Here is a 21,458-nt window from a genome sequence, read left to right on the forward strand (position 1 = left end):
CGAACGACACGGACGGGTGTGTATATTTAGGGTAATCATAGATATTTGCGATTCAACTAATTTATACTAGTAACAAAATCGCCTAAATTAAAAAAAATAACATGTAATTTATTTAAATTAACGACGGTTAAAGTACAATATGTCAGTTTAAATTAGGTATTTTTTTGCTTTTAAATTTAAAGGATTAAACTGTCCAATGGATATTATTGATCTGTTGATAAGATCGAATGAGTTCAAAATGGGTTAGGCTGTTAGGGTTAGGTTCAGATTATTGCAATCCATCTGCGATTCATTTGATGTATTTGATTTATTCGATTCATGCACTACATTTAATAATGTATATTTTGCTGGTCCGTTCAATTTAAGTTTAAGCAATGCACAAATAAATGTTTAAGGAAAACCTGTTAAAAATTATTGTGTAATTTATTTAATTTAGCTTTTTAAATACCTTGCTGCCGATAACAGCCACGCAATTTAAATGTGATGTGCTTACTGTTAGCCACTCTGGAAAGTAGGGCAGTTTTCGACGAGATCTCGTGCGTGCAAGTGTAAAAAAATGTGTGCACGTGTACTAAAATTTCCGGTCTAGGCGTGCATGCGTGATATATGTTAGTGTGTTTTAGGCGTCAGTACTGCGCATGCACATTTTTTTAGGAAACCAGCCATGCAAAACGCAAATTCTAGGCGTGCATTTTTTTTATTGAAAAAAATCTCGTGCGTGCACAGTGCCCTACTTTCCAGACTGGACTGTTAGCTAAATTGTCACCCTTAGCTATATTTGGTTAAATTTTGGAAACTTATTTTATCAGAGTAGCATAAGCTAAATTGAAGTCATGTGATAAACTGTTTATAGACTACTTTAAAGTAGGCCATTTTGTGTCCTAAATCAGCACAAAATACAAAACTATGTTTTAATAATACATTTTAACATATACACAATTCGATATTGGACAAAAGCTGTGTATTTATGTAGGGTATGAATGTGATTAGTAACAATTCATAATCTAATTATTGGATATATTTTGCAGACTTTTATTAAAATTGTGTAAAAATGCATTTCTGTTATGCAAAAACTTTTGTAACTCTTTTTCTTATTTCACTTGTTGGTTGTTCTTTTGGATCAAAATTTGTACCATTTTTATTATGGACTAATACCAAGTAAGTTATTTTTTTATTTTTTGGTAATTAATTAAATAATGTAATTACATATATAAAGTTAATGGAGGAAGTTATTGGACGGTTAAAATTTGAAGGTATTTAGGGGATACCATTTTTATTATTTCAAGGTTACTCCTATAAAATATTATTTAGTCATTACATTATTTAAATATTTAAGTATATACTATTTGTTTATCTTTTAGAAAAAATAAATATGTAGTTTCAAAAATAAAAAAAAATATTTTTTTTAAAAAAGGGCAAAAAGTAATTTGTTAAAATTTACAACTTAAAATTTACAAATTTAAAACTTTAAATATCTGAATATTTAAATTTACAACATTAACTAATAATATTTTCAACCATGTAAAAAGCGCAATGTCACACTTGGGTCACAGTCTTAATATGTCCAGTTATTACCTCTACACTATGGGTGGAAATTTAAGGCTTGTGCCATAAACATTACAACAACTGTAATTTGTAATTAAACTATAATTTAAAAATGATCAAAATATACATGTAGCAATATTTACCATATTATTTACCTATGACAAAAATCATTAATAAAGAGCTTTAATCAACTCTCTTTGAGAGAGCTTTAATCAACTCTCTTAGAAAGATTTATCCATGTAAATAGGTAGAAAAATTATATATTAATGATATTAAGTTTAAAAAGTTCAATAGTGAAGCACATTTGAAAACCTGCAAATTTTAGAAAACATTAACATTAAAAAACAAAAAACCCATGATCTGTAATTTTTTTTAAAACATATTTTACTTTAAATTTATAAAATACTTATCTTTTTTTTTACTTTTTAGTGGTGCAGAATGTCAACAAAAATCACAAGAAATTTCTGAACAACGATTGTCTCAAGTTTTAGATGATGAATACATGAATTGCTTGTCCGCAATTAATCCTGACAGAATTGTTATATTTGTGTATGACAAAGTAAGTTAATGTTAACAAGATGTTCAATTACTTTACAGCTTTATATAAAATAATAGTTTGGCCTACATTTTTGTGTTTTACTTGTTTTATGGATACATTAATGATTGTTTAGAATTTTAAAGTTGTGTTACCTTTGATTTAAAAACAAAATTATTTAACTAAATAGCCTATCTTAAAAGGACATTAGTGAAGAGAAAAATACATTTACTGTCAAAGTTTAATACCAATTTATTCTTTTGGCAAAACAGCATAGTTATGTTCACCTGTGATAAATGTACTGTTTATATTTATAAAACTCAATTTGTTTAAGAAAACGTCTAAAAAATTAAAAAAATAAATTGAAAGAGACACTTTTATTATTAAAAATAGTCATATTTTGTTACTCTTAAAAGAGTAGTCTATATCTTAAAAGAGTAGTCTATACGCTACTCTTAAAAGAGTAGTCTATGCGGTATTGTATTAGACACTAAATGGTTATTGTTAACCATAAACTTTTTCTCTTTTTAAAAAAAAGAGTTGTCATTCATTGAAATTTATTTTTTAGCTATAAAGACGTGAGTCATTTTTGAATAAAGGATTTTAAGGGCATTCATAATAACTTTAGATTGTAATATTATTTTTTGCAACTTGGGTCAGGGTTAAAACAAATTTTATTCAGAAACTTTTTATTTTTTTATTGATTAGTATCAAAATTATATTTTAAACTTTAAAAATGTTAACTAGGGTACTTCTGCATTGGATATTTATTAATGTTGTTTAGTGATATTTTATATTATACAAACTGATTTTTTTTTTAGTTGTCTGTTGAGGATATTACAATTTATGGAAAAGCCTCCACAACTACACACAATGCTTTTATGAATATTGAGGTAATAGTTTAAAGAATTACTTATGTTTTGATCGAAAAAGGGTATTGGGTGATTGTGTTTATTTTAATATGACAGCAACAATAAAAATTTAAATAGAGATACTAATTTTTCAACTTATTGCATGGAAAATAGAAAAATAAGGAGCACAATATTTTTTTTTGTATATTTGTTTATCTTTGATGTGGGAAGGTTGAATGCTCTATAAATTGGGATATTATAGAGACTATAATTGCCCTGTAATTATGCTGCTGATTAAGTGCTGGCTCAGCAGGAGTTTGTCCCGTTTATAATGCCTTACTCAAAGGCGCCACAGAATGAGAGCAATGGGGATTGAACCCATGACCTCATGGTGGTGTAGCAAGTGTTCTTACCACTACACCACGCTGCCGGTAAATTTTATTCAACGACTACAAAATATTTTGTTACTTAGAAAAACTTAAAAGAATCGTCCACCTCACTTTTTGCCCAATCAGTTGAACCCACCAACATCGTTGAAGACATTGCTTTAAAAATGAAACAATATTTTCCCGAAACCGAAATTGATGAAGTTCTTATTCCAAAAATCGACCGCTCAACCCAAGAAAGTACTTTCACCGAACTGGCAATGAAGGGTATTTCTTATTTATTGTGTAAATTGTAGTATCTTTTTTTTTGTTGTATATATCTTTATCCTCGATGTGGAAAAGTCGATTGCGCAACTTAAACATAGAGTAACATCAGTTACTCCGACCCAGTCTTAAGTTGCCTGTGGCAGTTAGGGATATTATAGATTATAATTGCCCGGTAATTATTCTGCTGATTAATTGTTGGCTCAGCAGGAGGTTATACTGTTTATAGCGCCTTATTCAAGGGCGCTACAGCATTATTCAAGGGCGCTACAGCATTATTCAAGGGCGCTACAGCGGGGATTAAACCCACGACCTCATGTGTGGTATAGCAAGTGTTCTTACCACTACACCACGCTGCCAGTCTATATCACTTATGTTAATATGTGTGCGCCTTTAAGTAGCTAATGAGTTCATTTTTTTAGTATTTTAATAAATGTTTTAAAAATCAAATATATTACAAAAAAAACTTTTTTTTAAACTAGTCTAGTTATACTTCAATGCTTGTAAGGTACAATACTAAATATTTTTTATGAAATTCTAGATAGTGAAATAGAGAGAAAACTAAAGGAAATTACTGGATCTTACATAGCCATTGTTACATCTGAAGGAAGCAATGTAAGAACCATTTTTTGGAGTTGAATAATATTAAAAAGTAAAATTTGTATTTGCCAAAAAGGACAGCAATTTTTTTTTTTTTCGCCTAAATTGTATTTTAAAATCAACTTTAACTATTACAACATAAATTTTGTTTGTTTTTGTAACTGTTTAGGACAAATATGAAAAAGTAGAGAAGGCCCCAAAACGCCAACTTCTACAAACGGTTGTTGAAGATCAAAAAGCTACTCACATAAAAGGAGAATGTATTTACATGTATTATACCCAGCTTTCGTTTGTGATGGGGTCAAGTCGGTATAAGTTAAACATTGATAATGATAGCAGTCCAGTCGAAACTTGCAGTAACACAACTGGCATACACACGTAAGAGATTTAGGCTATTGAATGTGTTTAATTTACTTCTGTCTGCAACATATTTTGTAAAAATAAGTTACAGCTTCTGAGACCTATTGTTTTGAATAACCCCATTATATCTACTAATTTTTACTGCTTGGTGATAAGTTCTATCTTAATCTTTATTGCTACCATCACATCTGGTTTAAAAAAGTTAATAAAATTTTTTTTTTGTGTTTTAGGTTGTCATTAATGTTTACTTCTTCACCAAATAAGTTAGCAGACGTGAATGTTACGTAAGATAAACCAATCTTTCATTATTTTTCAAAAGACTTTTTACTACATTTTTCAATAAAAAAAATTGCTGGTATTTCCACAGCAATTTTTTTATTATATTAACAAAATAATTGTTTTATTTGGTAAAATAAAAAAATTTAAAGTTTGACTTTTGAATTTTTAACTCTTTGTTTACAGGTTTGTTTTTATGGACAAATGGTATCCAGTATCGGGTCGTAGGTGGTGGAATTTGGATCAAGTTTCATTAACCTCCACCAACTTTTCGACCCCCTATCAATTTAATCCAAGGTAAGGACTTAATAATATTACAGACAAAAATATTTTATTTTGGTACTATGCTAATGTGCTTATGTTTTTGCTTTGGTGCTAAAATTTTATCATCTTAATTTGTTGTATTGTAGAAAAATTCTTGTGTTAGTGTTTTTAAACTAACAGTACTTGTTTTTAAACCCAAAGCCATTATGTGACTTTGTGTGACTTTTACGGGCAGCGTGGTGTAGTGGTAAGAACACTTGCTACACCACCATGAGGTCGTAGGTTCAATCCCCACTACTTTCATGCTGCAGCGCCCTTGAGTAAGGTGCTATAAACGGTATGAACCCCTGCTGAGCCAGCACTTAATCACTGGCATAATTATCAGGCAATTATAATCTATAAAATCCCAAACTGCTGAAGGAAACTCGAGACTGTGTCGGAGTAACAGTTGTTACTCTATGTTTAAGTCGCGCATTCGACTTTCCCACATCGAGGATAAAGATATATACAAAAAAAAATATATTTTGTTTAATTATATTTTTTTTATTTAAGGTTTTTCAATGAGACTGTATCTGCACCAGATGAATGGTCTTATGTATGTGCTGAACCAGCCAACCTGACTTACGTGAAAAAAAATTCAAAGGGAATTGTTGTTGACTCTGCTGAGCTAGAGTTTAAAAACTGGCAGGTAAAAAAAAAGAGTCTTTTTAACAACACACATTTGGTATTTTGTGCTATTGAATTTTTGTAATTTGTGTGTTTTTTAAAAGTTTAAATTTTTTCTGTTATATTTACTAAACTTAGTAAATTTTTTTTCCTTTTGTATATATCTTTATCCTCGATGTGGGAAAGTCGAATGTGAGACTTAAACATGGGGTAACATCAGTTACTCCGACCCATTCTCGAGTTGCCTGTGGCGGTTTGGGATATTATAGATTATAATTGCCCAATAATTAGTGTTGGCTCAGCAGTTCATACTGTATATTGCACCATACTCAGGGCGCTACAGCATGAGATCAGTGGGGATTGAATCCACGACCTCATGTGTGGTGTGGTAAGTGTTCTTACCACTAAATTAAATATGTATTATAAATAATTAAACCCTAATTTTTAATATAGTTGCAACCTTTTAATGTCACAAACGGTGAGTTTTCTCGTGCATCTGATTGTTCTGGTTGGTTTACTGGTCCAATTTGGACTGGTCTTTTAGTATCTTTACTTCTTATATTTATTCTTTCTTATGGAATTGTTATGCTTGGCTATGTTACTACTATGGATAGATTTGATGACCCCAAAAAGAAAACTATATCAGTTCCACAAGAAAATTAGTTGGGAGTATTTTAATATATATTTGTGTGTTTTTTTGTAAATTTATAAGTTTTTTATGCATTTCTAAAACAAAGTTTAATTTATTAGTCAAACTTGGTTCCAAGTTGCCAACAATAACCCAATTAGGTTAAATAAAATCTACAAACATTTTTTGTTTACTCTAAATTTAAGAGCTGAAAAAAACAATTTTTAAATCGTATTTAACAGTTTCTACACTTACTTGAGTTAATTGATTTAGCAAACTTGATTTCTTTAAAATCGTGTAATAGTCTGTGCAATAAACTTACATTTATGTTGTTTGCTTGTGTTTTGATGTCAATACAATTTGTGCACAACATTAGCTAAATTGATTTAAATTGTGTTAGTATTTAAAATGATCCTAAAAAAAGAATCCCATTCTGCCGCACTAATAAAATCAATTTGGGTCGCTTTGTTGAATTGCGTAGAATTTAATATTAAGGACCCATAGATTAGCGTGTTCGATTAGAAAAAGCATAAAACCTTAATTTTTTATTTAGTGCATCAATGAACATAAATAATATGTTAATGCTACCGGAAAAAATGACAAAATAATTTAGACTATTTAAAACATGTCATGACGTACGAATATTTAACATTTGTTTATGCAAATAAAATTTTATTGATTTCCGATGTGTCGTGCGCTGCCGCGTGGCGTGTCGTGTTGTGATTGATAACCAGCGTATTAAATGGTATTACCAGTAGTACCACGATGAATTAGACAGCAAATGTCAGCTAGGAAATGCTTGTTGGTTGTGAATGAATATATATAAAATGCTTTTTGAAGACCTTAATATTTGTATAAGTGTATTTAAAATGACAGGGACTAAAACACAAGTGCACCTGAATTGTACAAAGGGTTACGTAATGCAAGTACGGATTGACTGGTAACCGTTTGTTGTAATATTGTGTCATATTTTATTGGATTGCTAAGTAGGCCCTATATATTTAAAGTGGAAAAAACCGATGACTTTGTTTAGATGTTTAACTTAAAGACTTGTTATTATTAACTTATTTTTATGTAATTTTGTAATGTTACATCATTTTATAGTAGTATTTAAGATTGCAACTTGTCATTGTGGTGTAGTTAATTTAAAAGGATTGCAAATTACACAAATCAAATTATTGTATTGAAATTGTGTAGGCATGTGATGTTTATAATTTTTTAAATTATAAACTTTATTTTAGAATAAGTTTATTAGTAAAATTTCAAAAAATGCTTTGCGGCTGAAAATGTTGCAACTAACTTGTAGAAGGTTGTTAAACAACCTTAACTGTAGAAATCATGTACAGACAAGTAAAAGACTTGCTTCAAAATATACCATAGCTATAAGACGAGAAGACAATGTTGTAAGTATATATGTATTTTATTTTTATGCATTAACGACTTTAGCAATGTGTAAAGTATATACGAAAGTAAAATAAGTGGAATAATTAAATTTATTTGTAACATGCCATTAATATTATTATTTTTTTTGTATATATTTTTATCCTCGATGTGGAAAGGTCGAATGCGCGAAACCTAAAGAAAACCTAAAGAAACATTAGTTACTTTGACCCAGTCTCAAGTTGCCTGTGGCAGTTTAGAATTTTATAGATTAAATTGCTTGATGATTATGCTGCTGATTAAATGCTGGCTCAGCAAGGGTTCATACCACTTATAGCACCTTGCTCAGAGGGCGCCACAGAATGAGAGTTGTGGGGATTGAACCCACGTCCTCATGTGGTGTAGCAAGTGTATATAAAATATTTATATATATACATAAAAAAGGTTTTGCCAAACTTATGTGTGCATTATATAAGGTTGGTAGAAGATTCGGTCTGCAAAAAAACAAGAGGAGTCGGCGGCCATCTTTAATTTGTTTTTAAATATGTTTTCAAAAGTAAAAAATTAAAAAAAAAAAATTTTAAAACTAACAGTTATATATATAGCCTATATATTTATTGAAACAATCAATCAAAATTTTTTTAATGTTAAACTTTTTGGCAAGTTTAATTTGTGTAGAATTATTTTATGGGTATATGTGTATACCTATTAGTTAACTTAAAAAAATTTGTAAGATATAACCCTAAAGGCCTTTTATCTTTTAATTTGTTAGGAAGTTATCAATTTACAGTGTTTAATTAAGCTGGGTATCGAATTACAATGTTTTAATAAGCTGGATTTTATTGTTTATTATATATTCTATTTTGTTAAAAGATATCCTACTTCACATTATTTGTATTTGAAATGAACATGGTTAATTTTTTGATTTATTGAAAAAATAAAACACTTGTTATTTAAAGGTTTGGGAAAGAAGAGCACCATTAGCACCAACCCATGTTCGAAAGTTGGTTGAAGATGGAATTCGTGTTCTTGTTCAGCCAGCCAATAAAAGAGCTTTTCCAGTACAGGTATATAAAATGCCTATATATACAATATGTTTGTTGTATTTAAAACTAATTTTTGGATTATATACATGACAACAGTAGCCTATACAGTTTCTTATACTGACTGAATTTATCATATTATTTTAAAAGTTTTTTTTAATTTTTTTGTGGCATATCCAATTTAAATTTTTTTAAACATTTTGTGGGTTTGCTCTACATTTTATAATTTAGAATATTAAGTTGTACCAATAATTAAGTGATAAGTGTAGGTTTAATTAAATTAATCTACTTTATTTACAGATAGGAATTATGCTAATTTATTTTTTTTAAAGTAATGTTGGAAATGGTATTTAAAACTGTTTAACTAGTTTTAGCATTTTCATGACTTTTTTAATTAAATTAGGTTGTTGTTAACTATTTCTTTATTTTGTAGGAATATGTGGGTAGTGGTGCTGAAATAAAGGAAGATCTCTCTGAAGCTTCAGTAATTCTTGGTGTTAAACAAGTTCCTATCGAAAGTCTTATACCTAACAAAACTTACATTTTTTTCTCACATGTTATTAAAGCACAAACAGAAAATATGGCCATGTTAGATGCCATTCTTGAAAAGGTGTGTTGAGCATTGAATTTAAAAAGAATATTTTTACTCATTTACAAAAGCATGTTTTTTTACAAGGCTATGAAAATGAAATTTTATAATCATAGATTAAATTTTATATATGCTTTTTTTGTCAAACTAATTTTAAGTTTTACAAATAACAAAAGAAAACTTAAATTTTGTGTTTTCTTAATTCAAAAAAAAAAAAAACTAACATCATTTTATAAATAATCCAAATTTAAATAAAATGTATATTTTTAAAAAATTAAATGTAAAAAATAGGCTTAAACTAACCTTTAAAGTTAAATAGTATTTCTTTTTTTTTGTTTAATAGGCCTATCATGTTTTTTTAGAAAATTAGATTAATTGATTATGAAAAAATGGAAGAGAAGAGTGGGAAAAGGGTTGTGGCTTTTGGAATGTACGCAGGGTATGCTGGGATGATTAATATTTTACATGGAATGGGACTAAGAATGTTGGCTTTGGGACATCATACTCCATTTATGGTTAGCTTGTATAAATATTTTTCTCGTTTGTTTATTTTTATTTTTTTTTTGTAATAACACTCTTTCATAACTTTAATCAAATACTATTTAGCTATAAACTAAAATTATAAATATTTCATAACTTGAAAATGTTTTAAAAGAATAATTTCTTAAAAATTATTGGTTATATTTCATATATTTATATTTGACAGCATATAGGTATAGCACACAACTATAGAACATCAGGACAAGCTGTACAAGCAGTGAGAGATTCTGGATATGAAATATCACTTGGTAGAATGCCTGAAAGTGTCGGTCCTCTAACTTTTGTGTTTACTGGAACTGGAAATGTTTCTCAAGTAAGTCTTTTACCATTTGGTGTTAAGGACATAACAACTAATCAAGACAACTGCCTCTGGTTTTTAAATAAAATTTGGTAGAAGTATTTATAAACATAATGGTCATGTGACTTAACCTTTTTTCTACAACTATTTTTTTCAGGGTGCTCAAGAAATATTTCGTGAGTTGCCTCATGTATATGTCAGTCCTCATGAACTTAAAGATGTTGCCGAGAATGGAGGTACTTTTTTACTTTTTCGTTTTTTGTGTTAGCTACAAAAAAAATTATTTTAAGTCGTTTATTAATAAAAAAAAATGTATACAAAATATTTAACCCAAAAAATAAAATTTACCAGCAGCGTGGTGTAGTGATCAGAACGCTTTCCTGCCATACACAAGGTCCTGGGTTCGACCCCCAGTGATCTCATACTGTAGAGCCCTTAAGTAAGGCATTATAAATAGTATAAACTCCTGCTGAGCTAGCACTTAATCAGCAGCTAAATTATCGGGCAATTAAAATCTATAATATTCCAAACTACCACAAGCAACTCGAGACTGGGTCAGGATAACTGATGTTACTCTATGTTTGGACCGCGCATTCGACTTTCCCACATCAAGGATAAAGATATATACAAAAAAATGGCATATTTATAACATCAAACTATGTGTTATTAATATTTAAACACAAAAAAATAAGTGTGTTTTCTATTTTTATGTCTTTATAGACACCAGTGTAGTGTATGGCTGTGTAGTGGACATGCACCATCACCTTAAAAGAAAATGTGATGGAGGTTATGACATGCAGGAATACATTCAACAACCTCAACTTTATAAATCAACATTTGCCAAAGAAGTATACATGAGAAAACATATTAATAGATATAAAATTTGACTGTTTAGTTTTTTTAGGTTACTAGTTTTTTTTTAGTAAATCCTTTAATAATTTAAATGAATTTTTTTATTTTAATTAGATAGCACCTTATGCTTCTTGTATCATAAATGGAATATTTTGGAGACCACAAGATCCACGATTACTGACAAACAATGATATTGTAACATTACAATGCGGTGAAAAGAAAGGAAATTTGAGACAAAGTATTACACTTGAATCACCCGGTTGCCCTGCTTTACCACACAGGTTGGATTTAGATAAAACTAATCAATAAATAATATGAAAGAAAATGGGCACATTTGTTTTGTGAATATTTTTTTTTTTAACTTTTTTTAAAATTTTTTTATTATTTTTTTTTATAAACTCCTGCTGAGCCAGCACTTAATCAGCAGCATAATTACCGGGCAATTAAAATCTCTATAATATCCCAAATTGCTAAAGGCAACTTGAGACTGGGTCGGAGTAACTAATGTTACTGTATGTTTAGGTCGCACATTCGACGTAAATAATTAGAAGTTGATATATATATTTCTAATTTAAAGATTTTTTTAAAGGATACTAATTTTAAGATACTGTTTTAGCTGTTATAATTTTACAGTTTTATAATTTAAATACTTTAGATTAATAGCCGTTGGTGATGTTTCTGCTGACCCCGGTGGTTCATTAGAGTTCATGACAGAATGTACAAGTATAGATGCTCCCTTTGACATCTATGATGCTTTAAAAGCAACAAACAACCATGGGTATATTTTTATTAGATTTTGTTTGAATATTTTGAAAAAATAAATTTTTAGGTTTTTTTTAGTTAATTTTTTTAGATTTTAAACAATTGCTAGGTAAAAAAAAGTCATTATTTAATTTTTTTTATTTTAGTTTGCTTTATTGGCTGCATGAAAATAGAATAGAAGTAAACTATTAGCAAATATTTATTTACACTTATTTCAGCTTAAAAATTTCTATTCATTTATATTTTTTATTACAATTATAGCAATGTTGTTTAATAGTTATTAGCATTCTTATTATTTGTTTGGAAATGGGCCTAATAACAAAGTGTTATAGTAATGAAGTGTATTTAGGTTTTATAAAATTACTAAAATGTGTTAAAGCCGTTGAGTTTTCTAAATTTAGATTTTAACAAATATTTTTTGTTGTGTTTTTTGTCCTACCAACAAAGGGGTCTAGTGCGATCTACGTGAGTAATAAGTGCATGGTGTTACTTGTTTGTTTTAACCCACTAACCATCCAACCTACATTGGTAAGGAAGAGAGTGAAAAACCTAACTTTTGTTTGAGGATAATGTAATTTGAATATTAATAAAATGTTTTTTTAATTCAAGTTTTTTCAATTTTTAAAATAATTTCTTGAACCTAATTTTCTGATTTTCGAAATCTAATTTTTGCACACATTTTATTACAAAAAAATTGATTGTAATAATTTTTAAAAATTATTACTTTATTATCTTCCAATCCAATGTAAATGAATGTGAAATCATGCATGCAATAGCTTTTACGTAAACAATTTTTTTTAAACCAACAGTGAATGAATTAATGTTAAATTAATTTCTATAAGTTAGATAATATTTGTGTTATGAAACTTTTTTAATGAAGTTTCTTCAAATATTATTACTATTAATTTTTTTTTATTAACCACATAAATTTTATAATTACTAATAAATTATCAATTTTTTGTAATTTTAATAAGATTTATTTACATAAAACTAACACTGTGTTTTGTTTTTAAAATTGATTTTTATATTGTTAAAAAGTAGTGTTTTTTTTAACATTTTAACATTTTTTGGTAATAATATATGTAATAAATAACACAGATACTTAAGATCTAATTATATTCATAATTTTTTAGTGTAAAAGGACCAGGAATATTGATGTGTTCAGTTGATAATCTTCCAGCTCAGTTACCACGTGAAGCTACCCAGTTTTTTGGTGATCAACTTTTACCCTATATGTTTCATATAGTAAGAAATTATTACGTTTCTTTTTTTTGTTGTATATATCTTTATCCTTGGTGTGGGAAGGTCAAATGCGCAACCTATAGAGTAACATATGTTATATACATAGAGTAACACATGTTATTCTGACCTAGTCTCGAGTTGCCTGTTGCAGTTTGGAATATTATAGAGATTATAATTGCTCGGTAACTATGTTGCTGATTAAGTGCTGGCGCAGCTGGAGTCCATATCGTTTATAGCGCCTTACTCAACAGCGCTACATTATGAGAGCAGTGTGGATTGAACCAACGACCTCATGGTGGTGTAGCAAGTGTTCTTACCACTACACCATGCTGCCAGTTCAAATATTTCAAACCATTGGCTTAAATTCTTTTATTAGGTTTTAAAGTTTGTGTTATTTTTTAAATATGTTAGAAGTCAATTACCATATTCAAACTTAACTTGAGGTAAATTTCACTATAGATTAAATTAGAATTTGATGTTTATAGGCTGATAATGATGCCAACGCTTCATTTTCAAATATTAAAAGAATGTCTTCTGTTGTTACGAATGTAAGTATTTACAAATTTGATTAACATACATTTTAAATTTAGTAAACCTTTTTTTCTATATTTTTTCATTTTTTTTTTTTTTTTCTATTTTTTTTTAATTTTTAAACGATGTTGTTAAAAATAAATACCATTAATTGTATTTTGTAAAAATTGTAATAAAGAAAAATGTTTTTAATAAATATTTCTTAATATTAAACTGTCTGTTTATTTTTAAGTTTGAATTTAATGTGTTAAAAAGTGAATTTCTTTTTAAATGATCTGTGTAAACAAAAAGTTTAACACAAAAACAAACAATCTATTTACATGCATTGTTTACACAAGTTTATTTAAACATAAATCTTTATGCAGGCAATCATTGCTTCTAATGGAAAGATGACACCAAAATTTGAGTACATTCAGGATATGAGAAGAAAACGGTAAACAGTTATTTGTTCTTTTTATAAATTAACTTAATGTTAGATAAGTTCACATATGTTTAATTAATTTAGCACATTTTAATGTTTTTAAAAGAGTTTATGTAGTTAGGCATGTACTTTAATTTGTATAATTTTGGTTTATATACTTTGATTTTGAGACATATAGTTATTGTCAGCATTATTATTATTAATATTGATTTTCAGTCATGCATTTGTTTTGCAATAGTTTTGTTAAAGAAGGGATAGAGCTTTAAATGTTTACATAGGCCTATTGTTAATAGTCATCAAATAAAGTTTAATTTCAAGTTGGGCAACGTTAACTTGCAAATTATTACATGTTTATCAAAAATTAATTACATCGCATTCAGCCTGGAAAAATATCAAGGCATTGTTGGTAAAGAAAGTTTAAAAATTATGTGCTTGTGTTTGGTGTTTTAGTAGGTTTTAGTAGTAGGCTCTTAATAAGCTTAAATAGACATTTATTTGTAAATTTTTTTCTTTTGTGTAAATTAATGTCACTGCAGGGAAAAGATAGGGGCTATTTTATAATTAATTATGTGTGTTTACATATTAAATTGGTAAAATTTGTTCTAATTGATATTCCAAAAAAAAGAAGTTATAATTTTATGTAACTTTTTATGTAATAACATAAGCAAGTATATTAAACGATTTGTTAGATTATTATTGAAATTTTATTAGTTTTTTTTTTTAATTATATTTTAGTTATATATTATGTTTAATTTTTTTGTGTTTAAAGTAATTGTTAGATATAAAATAATCTTACAATTATTAAATGTGTTGCATTTGGCTCAGATGAACATCTAACCACTTAAGCAAAAAAAAAATTTAAGTCATTTGCTTTTGTATTTATTGTGCGCAAAAAAAAAAAAAACTAGCATGTATTTAACAAGTCTATCTATATTTAAGTTGTGTTGTTATAAGTAATAGAATGTGTTGTTAAAAGTAATAGAATCTTTTTTTTAATTTATGTTTAATTTTTTTATCTAGATTTGTATATGTAATTTAAGAGTTTAATGTTTAACTAAATTATATTTTATCAAAAATTTGAAATTGGATTTTTATACCAAATCAGTGAGAAAGAAGGTGCTATGTCTGCCACCTCATCGAAAAACTATAAAGTTTTAGTTTTGGGAGCCGGATATGTTTCCCACCCAGTTCTTGATTATATGACAAGATATAATGATACAGAAGTCACTGTTGGTGAGTTCATTTCTGGGTATTTTGTAATGAAAAAACTTAAAATTTAACAAATTAAAAAAGTAATTCTGATTGAAAGTATTTTAAAGTTTGGTAAAAATATTTAGGGTTAAAAAAATGTAATATTTATTGTTGCTACTTCATAAACAAACTTAGACTACTTTAGTTTTGTTTTTTAAATAACACCTATTTTTAAAATTTGTGCAACGAGCACAATGGCAGTATATTTCTATAAGTTGAACACACATTAGTGCTATGGTATGTAGATTACCTTTGAGCTTCGTTATATGAAAATAAAGATATTAACAATTGATAAAATTTTTTCTTTTAGCCTCTTCCCTTTCCTCAGAAATTGAAAGATTATCTGGTAAATTTAAACACATAAGTCCAATTGTTCTTGATATTGAGACTGAACATGAAAGATTAGAGGAGCTTGTAAAAGGTCATCACCTTGTTATCAGGTGAATTAAGTACTTTTACTAAAGTTGACAAAACTTTTTGTCAGTTTTAATAATATTGAATAAATATGAATTTAGATTGAATATAACAGAGTTAAAAGTACTTTGGTTATAAATTACTATTTTTTTTGTATATAAATTCATTCTCGATGTGGAAAGGTCGAATGCGCACACTAAACTTAGAATAACATCAGTTACTCCAACCCAGTCTCAAGTTTTCTTTAGCAGTTTGAGATATTATAAATTATAATTGCCTGGCAATTATGCTGCTGATTAAGTGCTGTCTCAGTGGGAGTTCATACTGTTAATAGCGCATTACTCATGCACTACAGCATAAGAGCAGTGGGGATTGAACCCACGAACTCATGATAGTGTAGCAAGTGTTCTTACCACTACACCACGCTGCCGGTTAAACTATATATTAAAATATATTATTATAGAACTAGTTTACATTTTTTTATTTGGCAGGCAAAACTAACAAATTAACAACTTAATTTAAAAGTGGGCAAAATCATGAAATATACATTTGTTGTAATTTTTTAGTCTTTTGCCATATTCATTTCATCCCAAAATAGCAGACTTATGTATAGACAACAAGAAAAATTTAGTCACTGCAAGTTATGTGTCGGACCCTATAAAGGAACGTCATCAAAAGTAAGATCTGTTTATTAAACTATACTATTATAATGAACTAAAAATGCTATTTATTCCTAATATGTTTTAATCATTTCAAATGATTTCAATTAATACTATTTATTATTTTTTTAACACAAAAACTTTAAATAAAAATGTCAAACAATTTGCAATTTGCATAAAGGGCAATTGACAGTGGAATAGGAATTGTTATGGAGGTCGGATTGGATCCAGGTATTGATCATATGTTGGCTATGGAGGCCTTTGATGAAATTAAAGATAATAAAGGAAAGGTATAATCAATTTTCACTTTATTATTTTTTTAAACATACAATCCTTTAACAAAAATCTTAGAATACTTACAATACAAGATCTTATTGTTTATAAAACATGATATTCAATGTTTAAAAAATATCTTTTATAGTGATATCTTAAAAATATACTGTTTTTACAAAAAATAAGCTAATGAGAGTTCTTTATTCTGTTGATCGCCTTTTTTTAGGTAACTTCATTTGTTTCCTATTGTGGGGGATTACCTGCTCCAGAACTATCTAGTAATCCGTTAAAGTATAAGTTCAGGTATTTGTTTAATTTTATAAAACAGAATATTTTGTAAAACAAAAAAATAACTTTTTTTATTTTAATTTTGTCGCTATTAAGTACAAATTGTTATTTTAAAAAAAAGAACACTTGCTACACCACTATGAGGTCTGGGGTTTAATTCCCACTGCTCTCATGCTGTAGCGCCCTTAGGTAAGGCGCTATAAACGATATCAACTCCCGCTGATCCAGCATTTAATCAGCAGCATAATTATCGGGCAATTATAATCTATATAATAGGTTATCCCAAACTGATAAAGACAATTCGAGACTGGGTCTGAGTAACTTATGTTTAGGTTGTGTGTTCGACCTTTCCACATCGAGGATAAAAATGTATACTAAAAAAACAACCAAAAAAATATATTTACAAATAAATTAAATTAACTGCATTTAATGTGTTTTTTATGGTACAAGAAAGTTAAAAAAGATTTGTTATATAGCTGGAGTCCTGCTGGTGTGTTGATGGTAACCTTGGCACCAGCAAAATATCTACGCGACAACCAAGTCATCGAACACAAAGAAGGTGGCGAGAATTATCGCAATGGGGTATTACCCATCGTGTTCATGCCCGGTTTTAACTTGGAAGGACTTGCGAATAGGGATTCTATTGCTTATAAGGAAAAATACGGACTCGATGATTGTGAAACCTTGTTAAGAGGGACTCTTAGATATAAGGTAAATTCATGAATTTTTTAAATCTGTAAGAAATATAATTTATAATGTCTATACTGTGTTATTTTGTGTTAGAAAGAGTTCCCTTATTGGTGTATTACTTTTACTGTTTTAATTAAATTTAAAGCATTGTAACATAAATCCTACAGTAAATATAGTAGCATTTTTTCAGTAATCCTATAATTTGTTTTAAAACTTTTATTTAAACTTTTAAATTCTTTTAAACAATAAACTTACAGGGATTTGCAGATGTGGTTGTAGGTCTTTTAAATTTAGGAATTATCACGTTGGATCCACATCCATTGTTAACAAAAAGTTCTCCAGATATTACTTGGGTAATGTATGTTTAGTAGATTCTAATTTTCACTGTTTATGATATGATTATTAAAAAATTTAAAAAAATCTAATTTGCTAGGTTAAAACCTTAGTAAAATTTTTTTTATCTTGTTGTAAATGCTGATATTATCACAAAAACCGGCATCGTGGTGTAGTGGTAAAAACACTTGCTACACCATCATGAGGTTTTTGGTTCAATCCCCACTGCTCTCATGCTGTAGCGCCCTTCAGTAAGGCGCTATAAACGGTACAAACTCCTGCTGGGCCAGCACTTAATCAGCAGCATAATTACCGGGCAATTAAAATCTCTATAATATCCCAAACTGCTAAATGGCAACTCAAAACTGGGTCGGAGTAACTTATGTTACTCTATGTTCAGGTCGTGCATTTAACCTTCTCATATCGAGGATAAAGATCAATAAAATAAAAATTAGTCCAATGGACAATATTGCATTAAAAGCCAATTTTATAACAGCTCATTCATTTTTATGGCTTAATAAAAATAAATATTAAACTAATTCAATATGTAAATTATTACACTATTAAAAAAACCTTTAAAACTATTATTATAAAATTTATATTTTATTGAATTTTTATTGTTTTTTTTTAGAAACAATTTTTAGGTCATATATTAGCAAATAGACAAGACTTGACCGATCAGGAGTTAAAGGAATGTGTGTTTAAAGCGATTGGTGAAAGTGAGACCAGGCTTAAATCAATAGAAGAGTAAGTTTACAAAACAAAGTTTTTCAGTATTTAGTTACACAACTTATTATAATAATTATTTTTTTAATTTATATTATTTAATACAAAATTTTAGTTTCTTCATTTTTTAATATTTTTGTGATTTGGTATTTATTTTATTTAAAGATTGGGTCTCATGAGTGATAAGGTAGTAGAAAAAGCTAAAACACCAATACAAGCACTTGCCAATCATCTCAACTCAATCCTGTCTTATGGCACGTGACTATTTTTAGTATAATACTATTTCACATTATAATTGTTTTTATTTATTATTACTAAATATTATGCAGTTAATAAATAAATACCTTACCAGTAGCTTAAAAATTATATTTGATGTTCACTTTTACACTGTTTCAGTAACTTAATTTTTTTTTTGTATAATATATATCCTTATCCTCGATGTGGGAAGGTCGAATGCGCGACCTAAACATAGAGTAACATTAGTTACTCCGACCCAGTCTCGAGTTGCCTTTGGCAGTTTGGGATATTATAGAGTATATAATTGCCCGGTAATTATGCTGCTGATTAAGTGCTGGCTCAGAGGGAGTTTTTACAGTTTATAGCACCTTACTCAGGGGCAGTAGAGCATGAGAGCAGTGGGAATTGAACCCACAACCTCATGGTGGTGTAGCAAGTGTTTTTACCACTACGCCACGCTGCTGGTCCACTACACCACACTGCCATATTTTATAATGATGTTTATCCACAGACAAGGGTGAGAGAGATATGATAATACTCCGACACGAAATAGAAGGGTCATTTTCTGAGAAAAATGAGAAAAGAGACATAGACATGGTTGTGTATGGGGATCCTGATGAATATTCCGCAATGTCAAAATGTGTAGGGTATCCCTGTGCTATTGCCTCAAGAATGATGTTGCTAGGTTTGTTTATTTTTTTTGTATATATCTTTATCCTCGATGTTGGAAGGTCAAATGCGCGACCTAAACATCATAGAGTAACATCAGTTACTCCGACCCAGTCTCGAGTTGCCTTTAGCAGTTTGGGATATTATAGATTATAATTGCCCGATAATTATGCTGCTGATTAAGTGTTGGCTCAGCAGGAGTTCATACCGTTTATAGCGCCTCACTCAAGGGCGCTACAGCATGGGAGCAGTGGGGATTAAACCCACGACCTCATGGTGGTGTAGCAAGTGATCTTACCACTACACCACGCTGCCGGTTTTATTGTTTTAAAAAGCAGATTTTTGTACTTCAAACAAAAAATCAACAAAATGTTGTATAATACCAAAAACCTAACATTTTGTAAAACACTTTTTAGGTAAAATTGAAGACAAGGGTATTATAACTCCCCTCCAAAAAAATATCTACCAGCCTTTGCTTAAGGAGTTACGACGTCTTGGTATATCTTCAAAAACATCATTTAGAGAATGAACTGTTTATATATTATTATACTTATTTTAGCTTTAGAAATCTTGTTATTTTGTAGATTAATATATTCGTAGCAAATTACTCATATTATGTTTATATATTTAAAAATACAAAGTGTGTTTTTAGGGTGTTTCTTTTCTGTATATTTTAACAATTTAAATATGGTATTACACATTGTTGAATAAAACACCAATTTAATATTAGAATATATTTAAAGAGTAATTTTTTAGGGTTGTATATATGACAGTAAATATGTGTTAAATTTGGTTTAACAGAATGGGATGCGCGACACACTGTCATTTATAGTGGACCTAGCGCTGTTGATGTTTATTGCATTGTTACAATAATCTACAAAAAATAATAACATTTACTATAAGGCTCTGATTAAGAAGCAAAGACTTGTCACGAGAAATTGTATATTATAAAGAAACTAACATTTACCCAAAGAAAAATAATGGTCTTTTTCCACGTATTTCACATGCAATGTGTATATATGGTGGCCAGTCAATTCAACCCGTGGACAACTAAACCCGAGGACGACCCAACCCGTGGACGACTCAACCCGAGGACGACTAAACCCATGGACAGTTCAACCCTGTGTACAACTAAACCTCGTGAACAATACAACTCTCGCTATTTCACCGCCTTAAAGTTTTTGCCCAGTTTATAAAATAAATAAAAAACCAGCAGCGTGGTGTAGTAGTTGAGGTCGTGGGTTCAATCCCACTGCCCTTATGCTGTTGCGCCCTCGAGTAAGGCGATGAACTCCTGCTGAGCCAGCACTTAATCAGCAGCATAATTATTGGGCAATTGTAATCTATTTAATATCCTAAACTGCTAAAGGCAACTCGAGACTGGGTCGGAGTGACTAATGTTACTCTATGTTTAGGTCGCGCATTTGACCCTACCACGTCGAGGATAAAGATATATACAAAAAATGCGGAATTGCGGAACTTTTATAACCTTACCCTAATCTTCTATTTTACATTCCGCCCGTTCCGCATTCATTTTAGGGAGCTCCATTAGCGTCGTCCGCCAAGTTTATAAAATGCAGAATAGTGAAATTTTTATAACCTTACCATAATCTTCTTTTGCCCATCGCCCTTTCCGCATTCTTTTTAGTACTACTCGTTTCAACCGGCGGACGACGCTAATCAGCTAATAGCTGAATAGAGATCCCATTTTAGGGACAATACTAAAGTACGGGATGCGGGATAGTGCGGAACCGTATGTAAACGTTAACGAAAATTCGCGAAGTCTAACTTCATGTCGGTTTGATAGCTGCTATTTTCCACATTCTGTCTTCCTGTATTTTAGTACTATTACTTAACCATTTTTTCTTTGATTTTGTTGCTCATT

At 29.2% G+C, this 21,458-nt stretch overlaps 2 protein-coding genes across 3 annotated transcripts; both read left to right on the forward strand.

Moving 5' to 3' along the window:
• Window positions 1-1,026: 1,026 nt before the first annotated feature.
• LOC145745566 (V-type proton ATPase subunit S1-like) lies at window positions 1,027-6,707 on the forward strand. The gene is made up of 10 exons (XM_082563680.1): window positions 1,027-1,158; window positions 1,975-2,104; window positions 2,902-2,973; window positions 3,404-3,584; window positions 4,123-4,196; window positions 4,351-4,559; window positions 4,772-4,825; window positions 5,004-5,114; window positions 5,634-5,769; window positions 6,201-6,707. The coding sequence occupies exons 1-10, from the start codon at window positions 1,052-1,054 to the stop codon at window positions 6,408-6,410; spliced, it is 1,284 nt and encodes a 427-aa protein (XP_082419806.1). The 5' UTR covers window positions 1,027-1,051; the 3' UTR covers window positions 6,411-6,707.
• A 915-nt stretch (window positions 6,708-7,622) lies between these two features.
• LOC145746276 (alpha-aminoadipic semialdehyde synthase, mitochondrial-like) lies at window positions 7,623-20,303 on the forward strand. Of its 2 annotated transcripts, XM_082564521.1 has the most exons (24): window positions 7,623-7,778; window positions 8,715-8,822; window positions 9,232-9,408; window positions 9,750-9,902; window positions 10,094-10,240; window positions 10,383-10,461; window positions 10,946-11,073; window positions 11,192-11,358; window positions 11,733-11,855; window positions 12,287-12,304; window positions 12,973-13,084; window positions 13,567-13,629; window positions 13,978-14,045; window positions 15,139-15,266; window positions 15,595-15,724; window positions 16,265-16,375; window positions 16,539-16,647; window positions 16,857-16,933; window positions 17,395-17,629; window positions 17,866-17,961; window positions 18,573-18,688; window positions 18,833-18,921; window positions 19,416-19,589; window positions 19,990-20,303. In XM_082564521.1, the coding sequence occupies exons 1-24, from the start codon at window positions 7,662-7,664 to the stop codon at window positions 20,100-20,102; spliced, it is 2,838 nt and encodes a 945-aa protein (XP_082420647.1). In that variant the 5' UTR covers window positions 7,623-7,661; the 3' UTR covers window positions 20,103-20,303. The 2 variants fall into 2 exon arrangements, with proteins under 2 accessions (XP_082420647.1, XP_082420648.1); XM_082564522.1 differs by lacking the exon at window positions 12,287-12,304.
• Window positions 20,304-21,458: the final 1,155 nt, after the last annotated feature.

This window comes from Corella eumyota, chromosome 3 (assembly GCF_963082875.1).
Source record: "Corella eumyota chromosome 3, kaCorEumy4.1, whole genome shotgun sequence".
NCBI lineage: Eukaryota > Metazoa > Chordata > Ascidiacea > Phlebobranchia > Corellidae > Corella > Corella eumyota.

Bases quoted from the DNA above. Each gene is read 5' to 3' on its own strand.
- LOC145745566 (XM_082563680.1), top strand. From the start codon at position 1,052: ATGCATTTCTGTTATGCAAAAACTTTTGTAACTCTTTTTCTTATTTCA. The intron at 4,826-5,003 runs GTAAGATAAACC...CTTTGTTTACAG, and splicing joins TTAGCAGACGTGAATGTTAC to GTTTGTTTTTATGGACAAAT. The intron at 5,115-5,633 runs GTAAGGACTTAA...TTTTTATTTAAG, and splicing joins CCCTATCAATTTAATCCAAG to GTTTTTCAATGAGACTGTAT.
- LOC145746276 (XM_082564521.1), top strand. From the start codon at position 7,662: ATGTTGCAACTAACTTGTAGAAGGTTGTTAAACAACCTTAACTGTAGA. The intron at 13,085-13,566 runs GTAAGAAATTAT...TGATGTTTATAG, and splicing joins TACCCTATATGTTTCATATA to GCTGATAATGATGCCAACGC. The intron at 17,630-17,865 runs GTAAATTCATGA...ATAAACTTACAG, and splicing joins GAGGGACTCTTAGATATAAG to GGATTTGCAGATGTGGTTGT.